We start from the raw sequence: 22394 nt of genomic DNA on the forward strand, positions 1-22394 counted from the left end.
AAAATGAGGATACCTGCTTTAGTTCCTGTGGACCTGCACTGTTCAGTATGGTAGCCACTTGCCACATGTGGATATTGAGCACTTAAAATATGACTTGTCTGGCTGGGAGCTGTGGCTCACACCTGTAATCCCAGCACTTTGGGAGGCCAAGATGGGCGAATCACCTGAGGTCGAGAGTTCAAGACCAGCCTGACCAACATGGAGAAACCCTTTCTCTATTGAAAACACAAAATTAGGCCGGGCGCGGTGGCTCACGCCTGTAATCCCAGCACTTTGGGAGGCCGAGGCGGGTGGATCACAAGGTCAAGAGATCGAGACCATCCTGGTCAACATGGTGAAACGCTGTCTCTACTAAAAATACAAAAAAAAAATTAGCTGGGCATGGTGGCGCGTGCCTGTAATCTCAGCTACTTAGGAGGCTGAAGCAGGAGAATTGCCTGAACCCAGGAGGCGGAGGTTGCGGTGAGCCGAGATCGCGCCATTGCGCTCCAGCCTGGGTAACAAGAGCGAAACTCCGTCTCAAAAAAAAAAAAAGAAAAGAAAACACAAAATTAGCCAGGCGTGGTGACGCATGCCTGTAATCCCAGCTACTCAGCAGGCTGAGGCTGTTAAGTGTAAAATACATGTGAGATTTTGAAGACTTACTTAGTTTTCTTTTTCATACTATCTTATTAAGTTGTTTTTTTATGAGTTCTATGTTGAAATGACGCATTTTAGATATGTTATGTTAAATGTTAAAATTGTCACCTATTTTAACTTAAAAATGTGTCTACTATAATTTTTTTAAATTATATATGTGGTTTGCATTATATTTCTGTTGGCCAGCACTGCTCTAGACCAAGGATAGCAAACTCTGACACCCCAAATCTAGCCAGATGCCTGTTTTTGTGAATAAAGCTTTATTGGAACATAGTCACACCCATTTGTTTATAAATTGTATATGACTGCTTTCATGCTACATGAGCAGAGTTGTGTGACTACTTCAAAACCCTATGGCCTGCAAAGCCTAATATATTTACTATTTGGTTTTTTGCAGAAAAGATTTGCTGCCTCTGCTCAACTGTAATTAACAGATGTTCAACGTGTTATCTTGACTTAAGAGTGGCTGTCATAAGGCCGGGCGCGGTGGCTCAAGCCTGTAATCCCAGCACTTTGGGAGGCCGAGGCGGGTGGATCACGAGGTCAAGAGATCGAGACCATCTTGGTCAACATGGTGAAACCCCGTCTCTACTAATACAAAAAATTAGCTGGGCACGGTGGCGCGTGCCTGTAATCCCAGCTACTCAGGAGGCTGAGGCAGGAGAATTGCCTGAACCCAGGAGGCGGAGATTGCGGTGAGCCGAGATCGCGCCATTGCGCTCCAGCCTGAGTATCAAGAGCGAAACTCCGTCTCAAAAAAAAAAAAAAAAAAAAAGAGTGGCTGTCATAAAGACAGAGACAGAAAGTAGAGTCATGGTTGCCAGTGAGAAGAGAGGAGTTGGGAGTAACCTCTAATCATTACAGATTTTCCTTTTTGGGATTAAATAATAATTTTGAGGCTGGGTGTGGTGGCTCAAGCCTGTAATCCCAGCACTTTGGGAAGCTGAGGCAGATCGCTGGAGGTCAGGAGTTCAAGACCAGCCTGGCCAACATGGTGAAACCCCATCTCTACTAAAAAATAAAAAAGTTAGCCAGGCATGGTGGCACGTGCCTGTAATCCCAGCTACTCAGCAGGCTGAGGCAGGAGAATTCCTTGAGCCTGGGAAGCAGAAGTTGCAGTGAGCTGAGATCATGGCACTGCAGTCTAGCCTGGGCAACAGAATGAGACTCCGTCTCAAAAAATAAAAATAAAAAATAATAATTTTGATAGTTGTGCAATTTCAGATATAATAAAACACTGAATTGACCACCTTTAAAAGAGTGAATATTATGGTAGGTGAATATCTCCTCATATCTTTTTTTTTTTAAAGTGGATATGAGGCTGGTTTGGTACATGTAATAAACCAGTATATTAAATATACATACTGTAATAAACCAGTATATTAAACATACATGTTAATGATAATGAGAACATGCAAAGAAATGAACAAATGCAAATCAGTTATGAGAACAGTAAAAAAAATTAGTTTTTCTAGGTAATCTCTTGGCAAAGACAATTTTTAATCACTTTCAAGAAATCATGTCACTTGAGAATATATGTATGTTGTTTATTGGTAGGAAAAGCAATTATCTGTCATTGCTTACTCACTTGCTCAAATTCATTTACTGCCTTTAAGATAGTGTGCAGTGGTTTGGGAGGCCAAGGTGGGCAGATCACAAGGTCAGGAGTTTGAGACCAACCTGGCCAACATGATGAAGCCTTGTCTCTACTGAAAATACAAAAATTAGTTGGGCATAGTGGTGGGTGCTTGTAGTCCCAGCTACTCAGGAGGCTGAGGCAGAGAATTGCTTGAACCCAGGAGGCGGAGGTTGCAGTGAGCCGACATCATGCCACTGCACTCCAGCCTAGGTAACAGAGCAAGACTCCATTTTGAAAAAAAAAAAAAGATAGTGTGCAGTAATACATACATAACTGATCTCAATAAATAGCTAAATAAGTGAATACAAAGTATAAAAATATTATTTTATAAATGTTAATTCTCTTCTGGAAGCATTTATCTAAATATAGAAGTCATGGCTTTATGTTGTTTTTAGCAAGCTTTTGAAAGGATAAAATAATATTAGCAGAAGGGAGTTGGAAGATCATCTGAAAATATCCATATCTTATATGTGTATAGGTATTTTATCTGGATTGAATTATTAAACATCTATATGCAAATCCTAGGTATTTTTACATTGGTTTGCAACAGACAAAAATAATACCTACTATGTACAATTGACTCATTAATTTGTTATACATAGGATATAGCATCAGTCTGCTTTGTGCAATCCAAAAACCAATAATCACCACATCATTTTCCATCTGAACATGTTACAATAGGTTTTAATTTTATTGCTTTGAAAACACCATATTACAGTACCTTATTTATGACGTAACTTATGTTAGCTTGATGTGGAAGCACAGACTTTGGAGCCAAACAGACCTAGTTCCTAATTATGACTTAGTTTGCTAACAATGTGATGTGGTACAACCTAGTCAATATTTTACATCTCTAAGTTTTTATTTTATCATCTCTAAAATGAGGCTAATACCTTCTCCAGCAAGTTTCTTTAAAGAAATAGTTAAGAAAACGAGTACAGAATACTTAGCACATAGTAACCACTCACTCAATGGTAACCTCATATGATTATTATTGCCACTTAATATGTTAAGTGTTTTAAATCAAACATTAAATTTTTTTAGTTGTCAGCATCATACATTTCATTATGTATTTTACTGACTCCTACTTATTCAAAATCATAACGAAATATTAAGTAACATTCTATTTTATTTTCAGTCAAAGAAAAATAAGAAGAAATCAAAGTCAGATGCTAAAGCAGTGCAAAACAGTTCACGCCATGATGGAAAGGAAGTTGATGAAGGTACTTGAGCAAGGGAAAGGACTATAGAAAAATTTTTAACCCTTTTTTATCAAAATATATTACATAAAAGCTGCATTTGTTTCACTTAATTTTGTATTTAGCTCTTATTTTTTTAAAACTGTAGACCTTAATATATAAATCTGTGACACTGTTAGGAAACACTTTTGTTAAGGATCCATTAGTGCTTTTTCTGAAGGGAACTGCCTTGAAATTTAAAGTCAAGCTCGATATTTCGAGCAATTGAAAAGTCATTCATCTTGTCTTTGTCTCCTGGAATTATGGTTTGTTTGTTTGTTTTTTTCCCCATGGTTCTTAAATATACCATTCCTGAAAGACTTTGTACAAAATTCTTAAGTCATTTATTATTATCACCTAATAAACCCATTTATTAGTGACTATATATAATACCCTCGTATCACTTCTACCTAGCAAGTTTTAAAAAAAGATAGACAAGATGGCTTATCACTTTTTCTAAACCATAGATGACAGATTTGATTTTAAAAAATTACTAGAATAAATAACAGCAGTTGCCTAAAACAACATAATGAAATTAGAACACATTCTTAGAATGAATTAATATGATCAACACTCTTGGTTTCAGCTTAATATCTAAATTTATCATAACATTTTATGTGCTCCACCCCATTTTCTCCCCCAAAACTACAACTTTTTTTGTCTTCCCCTTACTGAATAACATTTTTTTTCTGGGGCTATGTCAGGAGCCTGGGAAACTAAAATTAGTCACAGAGAGAAACGACAGCAGCGTAAACGTGATAAGGTGCTGACTGATTCTGGTTCATTGGATTCAACTATCCCTGGGATAGAAAATACCATCACAGTTACCACCGAGCAACTTACAACTGCATCATTTCCTGTTGGTTCCAAGAAGAATAAAGGTATATTAGTGGAACATAAGACAGTGGTACATCAAATCAAACTCCTTTTATTTGGATGTACAAAATATCATTATGTCAAAATCTGACTATTTTGAATGCTAACATCATTGTGCTGATATACCCTTCTTCATGAGTATTGTGAACCATGTATTGGTTTACCTAATACCAGCAGTGTTATTTGTTACATATTACCTAATGAATGGCCTATTAAATTAAAATTTGCCTTTCTGCCTTGAGTCATATGAGAAGATGATGTTGCCACTTTTCTAGTGTGTATCACTTTGCCCCAACTCTCTTGCATCTCCATTCCTTAGAGTAGATAAGACATTTATTAAATGAAATGATTTGTCACCATTTTGCATGTTGAGTGCTTTCATTCCAAGATGAATCAAGCATGTTCTGGTTATTACAGGTTGTGTTTGGATTTTTCATCTCCCCAATTTTTTGAGAGTATTATAGATGTTTGATAGAGCTAGACCAGAATTTCAAAGATTATTGAGCTAATGTTCTTTTTCCCAAATATTAATATTTCAGATGTTCATACTGTCCGATACTGGTGGCTTCTTGGTAGCTCACCCTTTACATTACCATCATTTTTACCCTGGAGACACCAGTCTGCAAAGTGATACTGTTCAACTTGCTTGAAGGCATTGGCATATATCTTCCTTGTCTTTTTGTTAATGACCTTCCCGTCTCCCCACATCTCAATTGTTTCCAGACCATTTTCTTAGCCTTGTTACCTTTTATTTTTTGCTTGATAACTTGGTGGAATTTATTGCCATGGTACAGCAATGACTTCTGCTTACCCATTTTCACTGTCACATGTTAGCTTTGCTTTAGTATTTTTGTTGATGATTATTTTTCACTGTCTTGTGCATGCCTTCCTTGCTAGTACAATCCTATGTCATGCTGTTTTTTTAAACATTGTGATCATTATGCTTTTTAGTGTCAGAGAAATAGTATTTTTGTGTTATAATGTGTATTCCTACCTCTTGCCATGTTTCCTAAGTCCTGGTCCCAAATACTGGCAAAGTTTTTCGTAAGTTGATGTGTTTGCTTCCAGGATTGTTGAAAAGGCAGCTGGTGTTGTTGAGAGGTGGCAAAGTTGAATCCAATTACAGAGCCCATTTACTACTTAAAAGAATCTTAATAACTGATACAGAATAGCAAACTCTGTCTGTACATAGGCAGTTTTATTGGCATTTTAGTTGACTAAGAATACGGTAACCAGAAAACTCAGTTCCTTACCAACAAGCGAAATGTGTTGTAAAATTGACTTTTTTCCAGTGGAAGAATTTAGCACTTGAAGGAGCAATTTATAATAGATAATAAGTAAAAATTATGTGTTACTCCTAATTTAATGTGCATAGTACTGGCCTATTTAGTATTAAATAAATTTTATTTCTATTTTAACCAGGTGATTCTCATCTAAATGTTCAAGTTAGCAACTTTAAATCTGGAAAAGGAGATTCTACACTTCAGGGTGAGAGAAATTACATGTAACTTAAATTGAAGGCCCATCAAAATAGAAATTTATATACATATCTCTTTCCTCACATGAATGACACAGAAGGAAAGAAAAAAGTCTTAAAATGATTTTTAATTACTAAAGTAACATAATCACGGTCCAGAGATTTTGGAAAATAAATAAAAAGAAAAATCACTCCCACTTCTAACAATCTTTGGTATGTTCTAGTTTTTTTTCCCCCATATATAAAAACATTTCAATATTCGCTTATATGCAATTTTGATTCTTGCTTATATCACTTAAGCTAGTAGAAAAGAAAGATTTTTGTTGGGCTTGGGTTTAATATAGCATATGGGATAAAATGCTTGATGCTTATATGTTAAAAAAAAAAAAAAAAAGCCTTAGTTCCTACAATTTTTTAACTGCTTCCTTGACAGTATCAAATATTTCACAATGAATGGACTATAGTCTAAAGTTTTCATTGCTTTATAAACAGAAAATATGTTTTGTTTACTCATTTATGATAAAGATTGAATTAAGTAGTGTTATCCCTGACCTGAAGACAAAAGTGTTGTAGTAAAATAAATTTGGAAATGAAAAACGCATCTTCTCGTTTTTTTTTTTTTTTTGAGATGGAGAGTTTTGGCCTTGTTTCTCGGGCTGGAGTGCAGTAGCGCAGTCTGGGCTCACGGCAGCCTCATTCTCCTGGGTGCAAGCGATTTTTCTGCCTCAGCCTCCTGAGTAGCTAGGATTTCAGGCACCCACCACCATGCCTGGCTAATTTTTGTTTGTTTTAGTAGAGATGGGGTTTTGCCATGTTGGCCAGGCTGGTCTCAAACTCCTGACCTTAGGTGATCCACCTACCTCAGCCTCCCAAAGTGCTGGGACAGGCATCAGACCTTTTTTTGTTGTTTTTTTTTTTTTTTGATATGGAGTTTTGCTTGTTGCCCAGCCTGGAGTGCAGTGGCAGGATTTCGGCTCACTGCCACCTCCGCCTCCCAGGTTCAAGCAATTCTCCTGCCTCAGCCTCCCGAGTAGCTGGGATTACAGGCACTCGCCACCACACCTCGCTAATTTTTGTGTTTTTAATAGAGCTGGGGTTTCATCATATTGGCCAGGCTGGTCTCGAACTCCTGACCTCAGGTGATCCGCCTGCCTCAGCCTTCCAAAGTGCTGGGATTACAGGTGTCAGCCACCGCGCCCAACCTCATTTCAGGCTTTTCAGTGCTGGTTCTTAGCACTGTCAAAAAGCTTTCTTCATGCCTATGGTTCTCAACCCTGGCTACACATTAGTTATCCAGGAAGCTTTAAAAAACAACATATACACACACATATATATAAATAAACGTGTACTAATTTACACACACACCTATGTGTATTTGTGTGTGGGTACGTATACATACACCATACATACATAATGATACTTGGGCTCCACCACAAAGATTCTGATTTTAATTGGTCTGGGCTGAGGCTACAGAGTCTGTTTTTAAGAAATTCTTTAGTTAATTTTAATGTGCAGCCAGGTTTTAGAATCATTGCTTGATACATAATGTAGTATGTGTAAATAATTAAGGAAAGAACATGTAACTAGGAGATGCCTTCATATTCTTAGTGGGTGAGTATTCAGAAAATGTGTCATTTCCTGTTTGCTCTGTTGTACTTCCTTTGAGCAAGTCATTCTGCTGTTAAAAACTTTGTTAGTCTATATGTTGTGTATAAGCCTCCTATTTTTAAATTAAAAAGACAATTCTTGATGATCAAAGGATAGTAGGGGAAGTGAGTAATAAATATTAAAGTCAAGCAATCATAGAAATGTGAAAATATCCCAGTTTTAAGAAGTCATGTACCTATTTCTAATCTTCATTTTTTTTTTCTTTAAGTTTCTTCAGGATTGAATGAAAACCTTACTGTCAATGGAGGAGGCTGGAATGAAAAGTCTGTAAAACTCTCCTCACAGATCAGTGCAGGTGAGGAGAAGTGGAACTCTGTTTCACCTGCTTCTACAGGAAAGAGGAAAACTGAGCCATCTGCCTGGAGTCAAGACACTGGAGATGCTAATGCAAATGGAAAAGACTGGGGAAGGAGTTGGAGTGACCGTTCAATATTTTCTGGCATTGGTAAGAAGTGTTAGAAAAATTTAAGTTTATTTAAAATTACTAATCTTGCACATTTTTAATTTTTCAGAAAAAGGAAAAAAAAAAAACTGAATAGAAAAATAAGTACCGCTCTGCAGAAATAATAGTAATAATTAACTCATCTCACATCCTTTTTGTAGAGAAAGGTGGGAACTAAATAAGTAAATAACATTTATCATTTATTCTTTACATAGTGCTTTCACATACTTTATCACATTTGATTATCAATGTATCCAACTGGTGTAATTATGTATTCTAAGTGATGTGATACATGTAATGTGTGAGTAGAGTTTTTTATTAATTTCAATAATTGTGTTGAGTCTAAATAAAAATAGTAAATGGAAGTACAGTTGATAACATCCAATTACATTTTACCATCTGCAAAGTGGTCTATTTATAATTAAATTTTTCTCTGGATTTTGATAATAAAGACCAGTACTTGAGAAGTTTATTTCTGTTGAGAGCCATCAAGTTAAAAGCAACTTAATTTGTGAGTGTGTGTGTGCGTGTGTGTGCGTGTGTGTGTATTATAGAAAAGAAATTCACATTAAATGTGGGAAACTGCAAAAAGATAAGGAAAATCCCACAGTTATCACTATGCCACCTAGTGACAACCACTGTTATTTATATTTCTTCTCCCTCCCTTTCTCCTGCCCCCCACTGTGTATAGTGTGGGGGTGGAGTGGGTAGAGTTTGGTTTGGTTTTTGTTTTTTTTTTGAGGTGGGGTCTCTCTCTGTCTCCCAGGCTGGAGTGCAGTGGCACAATCTCGGCTCACTGCAACCTCCACCTCCTCAAGTGATCCTCCTACCTCAGCCTCCTGAGTAGCTGGGATTACAGATGTGCATCACCACACCCAGCTAATTTTTGTATTTTTAGTAAAGACGGGGTTTTGCCATATAGGCCAGGCTGGTCTTGAACTCCTGATCTCAGGTAATCTGCCCACCTCGGCTTCCCAAAGTGCTGGGATTTTAGGCATGAGCCACCGCACCCAGCCTATAGTTTTGTTTTAGTGTTTTTGTTTTTGATACAACTAAAATTGGATATGCATGTTTATGTCTCCCCAAGTCCCCACTTAATATTGTAATATAAACATTTTCCTTACTTTTTGTAAGTATATTTAATGGCCCTATAATCTAAGGATAGTATAATTTACTTAACTATTCCCATATTATTTAAGAAGTAATTTTCCTTTTTTTAACCATTGTAGATAATGTTGCAATGAATATATTTGGGGTTGTTGTTTTGAAGAAGGAGTCTCGCTCTGTTGCTCAGGCTGGAGTGCAGTGGCATGATTTCAGCTCACTACAACCTCCACCTCCTGGGTTCAAGCATTTCTCGTGCCCCAGCCACCCAAGTAGCTGGAATTACAGGTGCACATCACACCCAGCTAATTTTTGTGTTTTTTTAATAGAGATGGGGTTTCACCATGTTGGCCAGACTGGTCTTGAACTCCTGACCTCAAGTGATCTTCCTGCCTTGGCCTCTCAAAGTGCTGGGATTGCAAGCATGAGCCTCCACGCCTGGCCATGTTTTGCAGTTATTTCTTAAGGACAGAGTCTTGTGAGTGATATTGGATTAAAGGGAATATGAATGTTTATAATGCCCTACTACATAATGCCTAAGTATTTTCTAAGAGAGTTGTTCTAATTTATTTTCAAAGCATTAGTGTAAATACCCATTTATCCTATGCTTACCAAGGTTGGGGATTTTTTTTTTTCCTCCTCTTCTGATTTGATAAGCAAAAAGTACGTAAATTATTTCAGTTAACTTGGTAATATTACTAATGAGATTGAATATTTTTCCACAGATTTCTTGGTCATTTCTTTTTTTTTTTTTTTTTTTTGGAGACAGAGTCTCACTATGTCACCCAGGCTGGAGTGCAGTGGTGTGATCTCAGCTCACTGCACCTTTGCCTCTCAAGTTCAAGCAATTCTCCTGCCTCAGCCTCCTAAGTAACTGAGATTATAGGCGCCTGTCACCACGCCTGGCTAATTTTTATATTTTTAGTATAGACAGGGTTTCACCATATTGGTCAGGCTGGCCTCGAACTCCTGACCTCATGATCCACCCATCTTAGTCTCCCAAAGTGCTGGGATTATAGGCGTGAGCCACCATGCCCGGCCCTTTCTTGGTCATTTCTATTTCTTTTATGAATTGTCTGTTAATGTTATTTTCCCATTTGTCTAATGAGCTCTTCATGGTTTTTTGGCTTTTGTTTTTGTTTTTTAATTTTTTGAGGCAGGGTCTCACTCTGTTGCCCAGACTGGAGTGCAGTGGTGTGATCATAGCTCACTGCAGCCTCAACTTCCAGGGTTCAAATGATCTTCCTGCCTTAGCCTCTTGAGTAGCTGTGACCACAGGCGTGTGCCACCATGCCTGAAGGCTAATTAAAGGCTAACTTTGGTATTTTTTGTAGAGACGCAGTTTCACTATGTTGCCCTAGCTGGTCTCAAACTCCTGGGCTTAAGTGATCCACCCACCTTGGCTTCTCAAAGTGCTGGGATTACAGATGTGGACCACCATGTCTGCCTACTATTTTATTTTTTAAATCTAGTTAAACTTTCTTGTACATTAAACATACGATTTTTTTCTCTTGTGCTTATTGCAAATATTTTTTGTTTATCTCTTCTAATTTGAGGGACCAGTAGACACTAGAAACTTTTTAGTATGTAAGTAGAAAAATATTTCTTCCTATGTTATTAGCTGTTTCTGTCACTTTTTTAAGACAGAATTTCGCTCTTGTTGCCCAGCCTGGAGTGCAATGGCGCAATCTCGGCTCACTGCAACCTTCGCCTCCTGGGTTCAAGTGATTCTTCTGCCTCAGCCTCCCGAGTAGCTGGGATTACAGGCATGCACCACCACACCCAGCTGATTTTGTATTTTTAGTAGAGACGGGTTTCTCCATGTTAGTCAGGCTGGTCTCAAACTCCCGACCACTAGAAACTTTTTAGTAAGTAGAAAAATACTCTTTTCCTTTGTTCCTAGCTTTTTCTGTCACTTTTTTTTTTTTTTGAGTTGGAGTGTCACTCTTATTGTCCACACTGGAGTACAATGGTGCAGTCTTTGCTCACTACAACCTCCGCCTCCCGGGTTCAAGCGATTCTCCTGCCTCAGCCTCCTGAGTAGCTGGGATTACAGGCATGTGCCACCATGCCTGGCTAATTTTGCATTTTTAGTAGAGATGGGGTTTTTCCATGTTGGTCAGTCTGCTCTCAAACTGCCGATCTCAGGTGATCTGCCTGCCTTGGCCTCCCAGAGTGCTGGAATTACAGACGTGAGCCACCACATCTGGCCCCACTTTTTTAAAACCTAACACTGTCAAAAATCAAACTCTAGATCATTTACTAATATTGTTCTTAAGGTTGCTCTTCCTTCCTCCTCATTGTATTGAAAAATTGTATAGAGGTATCAAAATTTGTTTGAAAGAGGCATTCTCTTGGCTGGGTGTGGTGGCTTATGCCTGTAATCCTAGCACTTTGAGGGGGTTGAGGCAGGTAGATTGCCTGAGCTCAGGAGTTCAAGACCAACCTGAGCAACATGGTGAAACCCCCATCTTTACTAAAATCCAAAAATGTGCCAGGCATGGTGGCACGTGCCTGTAATCCAGCTACTCGGGGCTGAGACGGGAATTGCTTGAACCTGGAAGGCGGAGGTGGCAGTGAGCCAAGATTGTGCCACTGCACTCCATTCTGGCAACAGAGCAAGACTCTGTTTAAAAAAAAAAAAAAAAAGGGAAAGGAAAAAAAGGCATTCCTAAATTCCCACTCCCATTTTCAGCAGAAAAGAAAGCATTAATTTCTATGCTATAAAGCATCCTTTCTTATTTGGTAAAAGAAATGGTTGAATTTTATGGAGTAATGTTAGGAACTGTGTGACCTTTTGGGGATATTTACAATTTACTTTTTTTTTTTTTTTGAGATGGAGTCTCACTCTGTAGCCCAGGCTGGAGTACAGTAGAGCAATCTCAGTTCATTGCAGCCTCCGCCTCCCAGGTCCCAGTTCAAGTGATTCTCCTGCCTCAGCCTCCCAAGTAGCTGGGATTATAGGCATGTGGCACCATGCCCAGCTAATTTTTGTATTTTTAGTAGAGACGGGGTTTCACCATGTTGGCCAGGCTGATGTTGAACTCCTGACCTCATGATCTACCTGCCTCGTCCTCCCAAAGTACTGGGATTACAAATGTGAGCCACTGCTCCTGGCCTGCAATTTACTTATAAAAAGCTATGTAACATTTCATAATTAGGACATAAGTTAGATGGTATTTACTTAATGTTGTTATAAATAAAATTAAACAGCAAATTAGAGTTCCTGCCTAGATAGAATAGGACCTTTATTAAAATTGAAAGGGAACTATATTAAGTAGGTTTGTAATGGATTACAGAGAAGAGACAGATGTGACTTGTCTCATGGAGGTTTATGTTCTTTAAAATAAAAAAGAAATGTCATGAAATTATTGAGAGTGTAGCATGGTATACAGTAATGAACAGGAACTGGTTCAGACAGATCTATTAATTATAGATGTCTGTTCTTCTATATGATAGCTTTTATGGACATTCAGGCTAGTTATTTAACCTGTACGAACCTCATACTTAAGTAATTATGAGAATTTGTTGTAATGAAATCAAGTACCAAGTTCAGTGCTATCCCAAAGTAGTTGCTTAATTATGATAGATAACAATGCAGCTTGGTATCGTGGAAAAGAGCATAGGCTTTGGGAATTGACTTAAGTTGTAATCATGGCTCAGCTGTTTTCTAGCTATCAGCAAGTCACTTAATTGCTCCAAAATTGCCTAGCAAAGTTGCTGTAAGGATTAGAAGTGGTTGGTGTAAGGGGTTCAGCTACATAATAAATATCCAGTAAATAGTAGCTGTTGCTATATTAAGTGGTTCTAATTTCTGAGGTTATCTTGATAAATATTGTTATCATAGTTTTAAATCTTTATGTATCTTTCAAGTCTGATTGCAAATTGAAGGTTCCAAGTGACATTCTTTATTTTAACAGCTGCTTGGTCTAGTGTGGATAGGGGAATGAATACCTCTGAACAGAATTCTGCTTCTTTTGCATCTCTCACACTTAACTCTGCTGTTTCTGGTATGTGAAAACAGTCTTTTGTTCAGCTAACAAAAACATTTGTTTAATTTTAGTATTTGTTATTTGAAGAACTAATCAAGTACTGATATCAGTATAAATAGCAGCTATTATAAAATGGCAAAGGCCTTTACAACTGGGAGAGAAGACCTAAATTCTTGTGTGCAAATGGCTTAATTCCCGTCTCTAGGGGTGTAAGGATTCTGTGGCCTGAGATTACTGACAGTGCATTGGCACACAGACAAATACACATGCAAGGCCTTCCCTTCAGGTTCATAGTCTTCTGTTGTTAATGTAGTCCTACCATACTTTCAGTTACAATTTGACATTTTACTTCTGTTCACTGTTACTCATCATGACTTTAAAACTAACCCTTTCAGGTTATGGATTCCCACATAATAATATTTATTGATTTATAAAATACTGTCAATTTTGCATTACTTAAATGGATATATGTTTTATTAATCATATAGAAACTATATGTATTTAACAAATATTACACAAATGTGGGAGGCCAGGTGTAGTGGCTCACATCTATAATCCCAGCATGTAGGGAGGCTGAGGTGGGAGAATCACTTTGAGCTTTGGAGTTCGAGACAAGCCTGGGCAACTACTTCACTACATAAAGTTAAAAAAAAAATTAGCCAGGCATGGTGGTATTTGCCTGTGGTCCCAGCTACTCAAGAGGCTGTGGTGGGAGGATTTCTCTAGTCCAGGAGGCTGAAGCTGCAATGAGCCATGATAGCACCACTGCGCTCCAGACTGGGTGACAGAGTAAGACTCTGTCTCAAAATGTGTGTGTGTGTGTGTATAAAATATTGGAGACATTGTTTAGTTTGCAGTGCTTGGTTCACACTGGAATTCATGGACCCAGATTACTAGATTACTAATTTTGTAGTTCCGCAGTGTCTGGAATCACTAAGCTAGAAAGGGGGTCAGCAAACATTTTATATAAAGGGACAGATAGTAGACGTTTTAGGGATTGTGGGCCATGCAGCCTCTGTTGCAGTTACTCAACTCTGCCGTTACAACAAGAATGCAGCCTGAGACAGTAAGCAAATAGCTATGTCTGGTTCCAAAATATTATTCTTTTGATTTTTTTTTTTTTAAACAGAGTCTTGCTCTGTCGCCAGGCTGGAGTGCAGTGACTCGATCTAGGCTCACTGCAACCTCTGCCTCCTGGGATTCAAGCAATTCTCCTGCCTCAGCCTTCTAGGTAGCTGGGACTACAGGTGCACCACAATGCCCAGCTAGTTTTTTGTATTTTTAGTAGAGATGGGCTTTCAATGTGTTGGCCAGAGTGGTCTCAATCTCTTGACCTTGTGATCCACCTGCCTCGGCCTCCCAAAGTGCTGGGATTACAGGCGTGAACCACTGTGCCTGGCCTGATATTTTTTAGCCATTTAAAAATGTTAAAATGATTCTTGGCTCAATGGCCATATAAAAACCAGATGGTTGGATTTGGTCTACGAGTCATAGTTTTCCAAACTCTGGTCTTGTAAACCACATTTTGGTTCCGGAAGTACAGGTTCGCTGCTTCCTCATTTGGTGAGTGTACAACACAAATGCTGTTCCCTTCTTATATTCAGAGAAAGTAGTGTGGGCTGCTAAAGGAATAGCACCAGTGTTACAATACTGCTTCTAAGCAACTAATATATTAATTATATGTGAATTTTATAGGATTACTCTGTTAAAGTTTACATTAAAATATATATATTAAACATATATAGAGAGAGAGTATATATCAAGCAGTTAATATATTAGCGGAATGCTGGTAAGATCATCTGTAACCAAGAAGAAATTTATAAAGTAGTAAGGACTCTCATAGAAGGATGTGATTGTATGTAAGACTTTTAAACTAAACAAGTATCTTTTCTTCCTAATCATTTCTTTTTATAGTGGCTCTGAATCCAAAATATATATATCAGAGTCATCCCAGGACTCCAGGACACATGTAAATTCTGATTCAGAGGGGGTGTTTGTGCATGTGCACACCTGATAGAGAACCACTGCTTTACGTTTACATCCTAAAATGAATTTATATCTATAAAGCAAGGGGTTTTGACCTGGCATCAGTGAACTCATATGCCCCCAAAACTATATGTAAAATTTTTTGTTTATCTCTAGACAGCAGGCTACCACAGCTTTCATCAGGTTCCTAAAAGACTATGTGAACCCACTCTCACCCAGCCTGCTCCGCTCACCTGAGAAAAAAGAAAAACAGACAAAACCTACAAGACACTATTTTATTTAAATGCACTTGAACTTAGTCTCTAGATCTCCTGTAATTCTCTTGTCTCTTTAGCTTTTCTCTGCCTCACTTCTTTAAATAATTACCTATTTATTTAACGTTTCTTAACCAAAAGATTCTAGCTAACTCAGACATTTTCTAGTTCTCTCTTTCAGGGTTCTGAAGATACATAGTCCTGAAACAGCCAGGACTAAAATGATCAATGGCAGAGATTTCTATTGTGTTTTATTTTCCATTAAGAAGAAGGAAAAAACAACTTTTTTTGACTTCTTGAAATTTGTAGGCAGAGCACAGTGGCTCATGCCTGTAATCCCAGCACTTTGGGAGGCCGAGGCAGGAGGATCACTGGAGACCAGAAGTTCAGGACCAGCCTGGGCAGCACAGGGAGACCCTATCTCTACAAAAAAATTTTGAAGGCCGGGCGCGGTGACTCACGCCTGTAATCCCAGCACTTTGGGAGGCCGAGGCGGGCAGATCATGAAGTCAAGAGATCGAGACCATCCTGGTCAACACGGTGAAACCCCGTCTCTACTAAAAATACAAAAAATTAGCTGGGCATGGTGGCGTGTGCCTGTAATCCCAGCTACTCAGGAGGCTGAGGCAGGAGAATTGCCTGAACCCAGGAGGCAGAGGTTGCGGTGAGCCAAGATCGCGCCATTGCACTCCAGCCTGGGTAACAAGAGCGAAACTCCGTCTCAAAAAAAAAAAAAATATTTTTGAAAACTAAGCCAGGATACCAGGCATAGCGGCTCATGCCTGTAATCCCAGCACTTTGGGAGGCTGAGGCAGGAGGATCACTTAAGCCTAGGAGTTCACGACCAGCCTGGGCAATGTGGTGAAACCCCATCTCTACAAAAAATACAAAAATTAGCTGGGCATAATGTGTACCCGTGGTTCCATCTACTTGGGAGGCTGAGGTAGGTGGATTGCTTGAGCCCAAGAGGCAGAGATTGCAGTGAGCTGAGATTGTGCCACTACGCTCCAGCCTGGGCAGCAAAGCGAGACTCTATCTCGAAAAAAGAAAAAAAGCTCAGCATGGTGGGGCAAGCCTGTGGTTCCAGCTGCCTGAGAGACTGAGGTAGGAGGATCTCTTGAGCCTGCGAGGTTGAGGCTGCAGTGAGCCATGATCATACCACTGCACTTCAGCCTGGATGACAGAGTGAGACCCTGTCTCAAAAACAAAAAAGAATTTATAGGTAACCAGTTGACATAAAATACAGAATACAAAATCTAATGAATTGGTGCTAGGGAAAATATATGTTTCTGATCAGTGAATTAGATCAAGTGATTATCATAAGTAATCTAAAATTACCCTCAATTCTACTTTCCTTTTAACTTACTCTTTTTCTAATGTCTGAATTTTTCCTTTTAGGAGATATTTTTAAAATAAAGTCTCCATGTCAAAGTATAGAACTATTGTTATGAAACATCATTAGGAAATTCCATTTTTAATTTTATTGCATTCGTTTTTCATTTAAGGGTCTACTGCTGAGCCAGTTTCTCAGTCTACCACTTCTGATTATCAGTGGGATGTTAGCCGTAATCAACCCTATATCGATGATGAATGGTCTGGGTTAAGTATGTCCTTTTAAAAATTATCAGTTATTTTTTTCAGAATTTTCTTTCTAGCACCCTGAATTCATGCTTTATGTTTTAATTTTAATTCTAATTTCTCACCTTTAAAGGTCATAAGAATATAATTTAATACCAAATGTACTACTTGAAACCTGATTATTGAATACCTGTAAAATTAAAACTAAATTATCATAATTGAGGCAATATTTAAATGTAAAGTTTTCTTCTAGTTGCTCTGTAGTATTTCTAGTTTTTAAATTTTTTGTTTTAAATAAATGTTTGTTTCTCTTCCTAGGTAGTATAATAGACTGAATTCAATATACAGGAATGACTTTGTATTTGTGAAGTATACACAACATTTTTGTGCTGGTAGAAAACCACGTTCTTAACCCAGTTGCCAGTAGAAGTTTAGTTAAAGGAAGAGTTGTTTTAAAAAAGGAAGAATATGGTTTGTATGTTCAGAAAGCTCATACTGTCTTCATTTTAAAAAAATGTATGAGGTTTTTTTCCTCACAAACCCAAATCTCAAAATTTACTTTCTCTGAATTTTTATTTCACGTTCTTTTTTACTATTTACTATTTTCTGTTAGCATGTATATGTTCCCTTTGGGGTTTTCCACCATTTTTAAGCATATGTTTTGCTTATCCAAGTAAAGAACCCTCTGAAAATGGGGACTTGCACTCTTTTATACACGCAGAACCTAGTGCAGGTCTTTATACATAGGTGTTCAGTAGTAATAATAATGACAGTAAAAGTAAACACTGGACTGTGTACCAGACACTAGTTTTAGTCTTTTGGATTTTATTATCTCATTTAATACCTTAAACATTTCTGTGTGGTAAGTATTATTTGTTTTTACACTTTTCCGATGAAAAAGCTGTGACAAGGGTAAGTTTTCTAGTTTTCCCCAGGTCACACAGTTAAATGGGAGGAGGGTGGTATTCAAACCTTGCTAGTCTGGCTCCAGAGTTCATCCTCTTAACCACTATCTGGTACAGCCTTGGTGATGATAGTAATCATCAAGGTCAGCTGGCAACACACTGGTTAAAGCACAGTTCTTACAGATTAAGGGAGATGAGGGGAGAAAGATCAGGGAGAACCATACTGTGAAATGCCATGCCTTGAATTGGTGGCTAAAGATTAGGGAGCTGGCGGTTTTCAGTACTAGCTTAGACAGTAAATATGAATTTTAGTCCTGACTCTAAAATGTCGTACTTCATATGGTTCTGCTTTGTCACTTATCTGGGAGCTGTAAAATCGAGCAAATAACCTGTCATATCTATTTTCATAGGTTGTTGTGAGGTTTTAATGGGGCTTGATTCCAGGACCCGCCTCAGGTACCAAAATTCACAGATGTTGAAGTCCCCTATGATAAAATGGCATAGTATTTGCATATAACCTACCTATGACCTCCCATATACTTTGAATTATCTCTAGATTACTTATAGTACCGAATGCAGTGTAAATAGTGTTATACTGTATTGTTTAGGGAATAATGACAAGAAAAAAAAGTCTCTACATATTCAGTACAGACACAATTCATTCATTTTTTTACCCCGAACATTTTTGAATCCGCAAATGGAAAACCCATGGATACGCAGGGCTGACTGTGTATGAAGTATTTTAAATCCAAGGTTTTACGAGGATGTGAAACTATTGGTGAAATAGTGAAATAGATACACTATTTTTGGAAAAAAAAACAGTGTATCTGTGCTTTGGGAAGAATTACCAGCTATGTGCAGAATAGAATTGAGGAGTGATTATAACGATGATAGGAGTGACTCTAGGAAAATAGTGGTAAGGTATCTTGAGCTGCTGTGGGTTGAGGCAGAGGAAAATAGAGTGGTCAGGTCTCTAGGCTTTCCTGCTTGGACAGAGTAGCTCCACTTTGTATTTTATCCATATTAAGATAACTTTGAATATGAAAAACATGATTGGCTGCCAAGATAAAAGATTTTTAAAACATGTATCCATAGGATTCTGTACTTAAGCCAAGTAATATGTATCAGAAACACCATCTTCCTCAAGTTTGTTATGCTGTATTAGGTCCAGAGTTTCTCTTTAACATTTTCTTTTACATTATAATTAATATATTGACCCTCCAGTTTGAAGACATATGTTAATCTATCACTGTCTTGACCATAAAAGAACAGCATCATTGTAACCCATGTAAAAAGTCAGATGTTAAATAGAACTTTTTCTTGGCATACAGGAATGAATGAATTAGCTGTAGTGTAACAAGAGTGGCTGAGAGCGTGAGCTTTCAGGACAGACTACCTGGGTTTCAGTCTTAACTTCCTTGCCATTGCCCTTAATGCTGGTTACATGATTATTCTATGCCTCAGTTTTCTCATCTGTAAAAATAGTAATTCCTCTCCAGCAGTACGGATGAGAAGATTAAATGAGTTAATACATGTAAAGCACTTAGAACACTGCCTCACATATAGTAAATATCCAGTAAATGCTGCTGTTGGTATCCTTCTAGTGGCAAAATTAGTCTACCCAATGTGGTTAACTAATATTGTCTGTTAAAACACTAGAGAATGTCTTTCTAACATAATTGTTTTATTTTGTTAAAAAGTTATTAAAGTTTACATTGAATTAAGTTCTGACAAGAAACAGCTGACAACCAAATAAAGACCAGCAATGAGATGCTTAAACCTAAAACATTATTCCACAAGCAAATTAAATTGAGAGACAAATTCCTTACCCTTTTGTAAGAAAACCTGTATAGCTCTTTAAAAAGACATTGGCAGACTAATGGAAAACTTTAGCTATGAGAAATAATTTATAATTGGAGCAAACTATACTGTAAATCATTTTTAAGGGAACTATGAGAAGTTTTTTGGCGGCCAGGCACAGTGCCTCACGCCTGTAATCCCAGCACTTTGGGAGGCTAAGGCGGGCGGATCACGAGGTCAGGAGTTCCAGACCAGCTTGATCAACATGGTGAAACCCTGTCTCTACTAAAAATTCAAAAATTAGCCAGGTGTGGTCGTGCGTGCCTGTCATCCCAGCTACTCAGGAGGCTGAGGCAGGAGAATTGCTTGAACCCAGGAGGTGGAGGTTGCAGTGAGCCAAGATCGCACCACTGCACTCCAGCCTGGGCAACAGAGCTAGACTCATCTCAAAAAAGATTTTTGGTATATTAGGCCTATGAATCTTAAGAATTAGTTCCTCAGGCGGATGCCATGGCTCAGACTTGTAATCTCAGCACTTTGGGAAGCCAAGGTGCAAGGATATCTTGAGCCCACGTTTTCAAGACCAGCCTAGGCAACATAGTGAGACCCCCATCTCTTAAAAAAAAAAAATAGAAAAAACTAGCTGGGCATGGTACCCATGCCTGTAGTCCCAGCTACTCAGGAGGCTAAAGTGAAGAATCACTTAAAACTGAGAAGTCAAGGCTACAGTGCTCTATGATCTTGCCACTGCACTCCAGCCTGGGCAATAGAGCGAGACCCTGTCAAAAATAAAAAAAAATAAAAAATAATTTTACTAAGCATTTTACTCTATGTTTTATCCACCTACCACCACCTATATTAAGAAAATGGGTGATATGTTGATATATTGCCCATTCAACTGACTAAACCTTTTTCTACTTAATAGTTTCTTTTCTGGCAAGAAGTGTTAGAGACATGGGTTATGGACAGCAGTTTTCTAAATTTGGGTTTCTTATCTGTGAGATTTAAGCAAAACCAATGATAGCTTGGCATATGAACCTCCTAAAAGTATTATTAATGAATGCTTGGTATAAGATGGGTAGTTGGTTCCAGGCATCTACTAGATTGAAGTATATCTTACATATGAAGTATATCTTACTGAGAGGTTCATCAGAATTGTGAGAAATTAATTTTTAGCTATACATGCCTTATAGATTAGAAACTGGTTTTAATATCAGTGATAATAAACACAATTGCTACCACTTACTGAGCACTTACTGCATTGCCATGAATTGCTTTACATGTATTTCATAGAATCCTCTCAGCAATTCTATGAAGTTGATAATAGAGCCCATTAAGAAACTTGACCAGGCCGGGCCAGGTGGCTCAGGCCTGTAATCCCAGCACTTTGGGAGGTCAAGGCGGGCAGATCACAAGGTCAAGAGATCGAGACCATCTTGGCCAACATGGTGAAACCCCCTCTCTACTAAAAAATAGAAAAGTTAGCTGGGCGTGGTGGCACACACCTGTAGTCCCAGCTACTCGGGAGTCTGAGGCAGAAGAATCGCTTGAACCCGGGAGGTGGAGGTTGCAGTGAGCTGAGATGGTGCCACTGCACTCCAGCCTAGCAATAGAGTGAGATTTCATCTCAAAAAAGAAAACAAAAAAGAAACTTGACCAAAATCACCTTGTTATTAAGTGGTAGAACAATATTCAAATGTGCATTTGCTTGACATGAAGGTCTGTGCTCTTTGCCTCTGTGTTACTATGTAATACTGATTCCAGATACCTGCTCTTTGTGGTGAATTTAGAATACAGGAAGGGACTTCCTTTTTTATAACACATTTCACACTTGTAATCACCTGTTCCATGTTTTTCCTCCAATAGACTATAAATTCTTACTTATGTTGTCTCTCCCTGTCCTCTGCTAGCTTACTCTTTTCTGTTTCCAGAGCCCCCATGGCAGAATCTATTACTGTGTATTTAATTGTTTGTTATACTTACCTATCTTCATCCCTGAATAGACAGACTATGAGTTGCATATGTGGGGGATTCTGTTTTACTTATTTTTGGATCTCTAGTACCTACCTAGCTCAAGTTCTAGCATATAGTAAGTGCTTAATAAAGGATTGGATAGACATAATTCCACTATTAAAATATATTTATTATTCCAACCTGGGCAATATGGTGATACCCTATCTCTACAAAAAATTCAAAAATTAGGCACGGTGGCACATGCCTATGGTCCCAGATTTATAATGTAAAATATAAGAGACAAAAGAAAATAAAGCATACATATATATAAATAAAACTATGTATAAAAAACATATATATAATGTTTTATTTTCTTTTGTCTCTTCCTCATATAAATTGAGATCATACTGTGTAGATAATTTTGTCTATGATTTTTTTTCTGTGAGCATTTTCCCAGATTGTTATATATTCTTCCAAAACATAGGTTTTAAAACCTTCATAAAAATATATTATACCTTCCTGTTAAACAAAAACAATAAGAGAGTTCACCTGGAAAAATAATAGCAAAAAGCAAATAAAAATAATGCAAAAAGATTTGTCCTTCTAGATACAAAAAAATATTTTACAGAGTTACGTATAGCACTACCTCAGGAATAGATCAATGGAATAGAATAGAAATTCCAGAAACAGACTGAAGTGCATATAAAAGAAAGAATTGAGTAAAGCCGGGTGTAGTGGCTCACACCTATAATCCCAACACTTTGGGAGGCCAAGGCAGGCGGATCACAAGGTCAAGAGTTCAGGACCAGCCTGGCCAACATGGTGAAACCCCTTCTCTACTAC

At 38.1% G+C, this 22394-nt stretch overlaps 1 protein-coding gene across 3 annotated transcripts in view; it reads left to right on the forward strand.

Annotated features, from left to right (window-relative positions):
• MTDH (metadherin) overlaps nucleotides 1-22394 on the forward strand; it is a 68701-nt gene that overhangs the window by 29245 nt on the left and 17062 nt on the right. Inside the window, exons 3-8 of one of the 3 annotated variants that reach the window (XM_012467983.2) lie at nucleotides 3417-3501; nucleotides 4221-4397; nucleotides 5815-5880; nucleotides 7746-7982; nucleotides 13004-13093; nucleotides 16821-16919. In XM_012467983.2, the coding sequence (XP_012323406.1) occupies nucleotides 3417-3501; nucleotides 4221-4397; nucleotides 5815-5880; nucleotides 7746-7982; nucleotides 13004-13093; nucleotides 16821-16919 (754 nt within the window). The remainder of the gene's footprint in view (nucleotides 1-3416; nucleotides 3502-4220; nucleotides 4398-5814; nucleotides 5881-7745; nucleotides 7983-13003; nucleotides 13094-16820; nucleotides 16920-22394) is intronic. The other 2 variants (XM_012467984.2, XM_012467986.2) reach the window with 2 other exon arrangements.

This window comes from Aotus nancymaae, unplaced genomic scaffold (genome assembly GCF_030222135.1).
Source record: "Aotus nancymaae isolate 86718 unplaced genomic scaffold, 86718_ANA_hifiasm-v0.15.2.pri h1tg000036l, whole genome shotgun sequence".
Lineage (NCBI taxonomy): Eukaryota > Metazoa > Chordata > Mammalia > Primates > Aotidae > Aotus > Aotus nancymaae.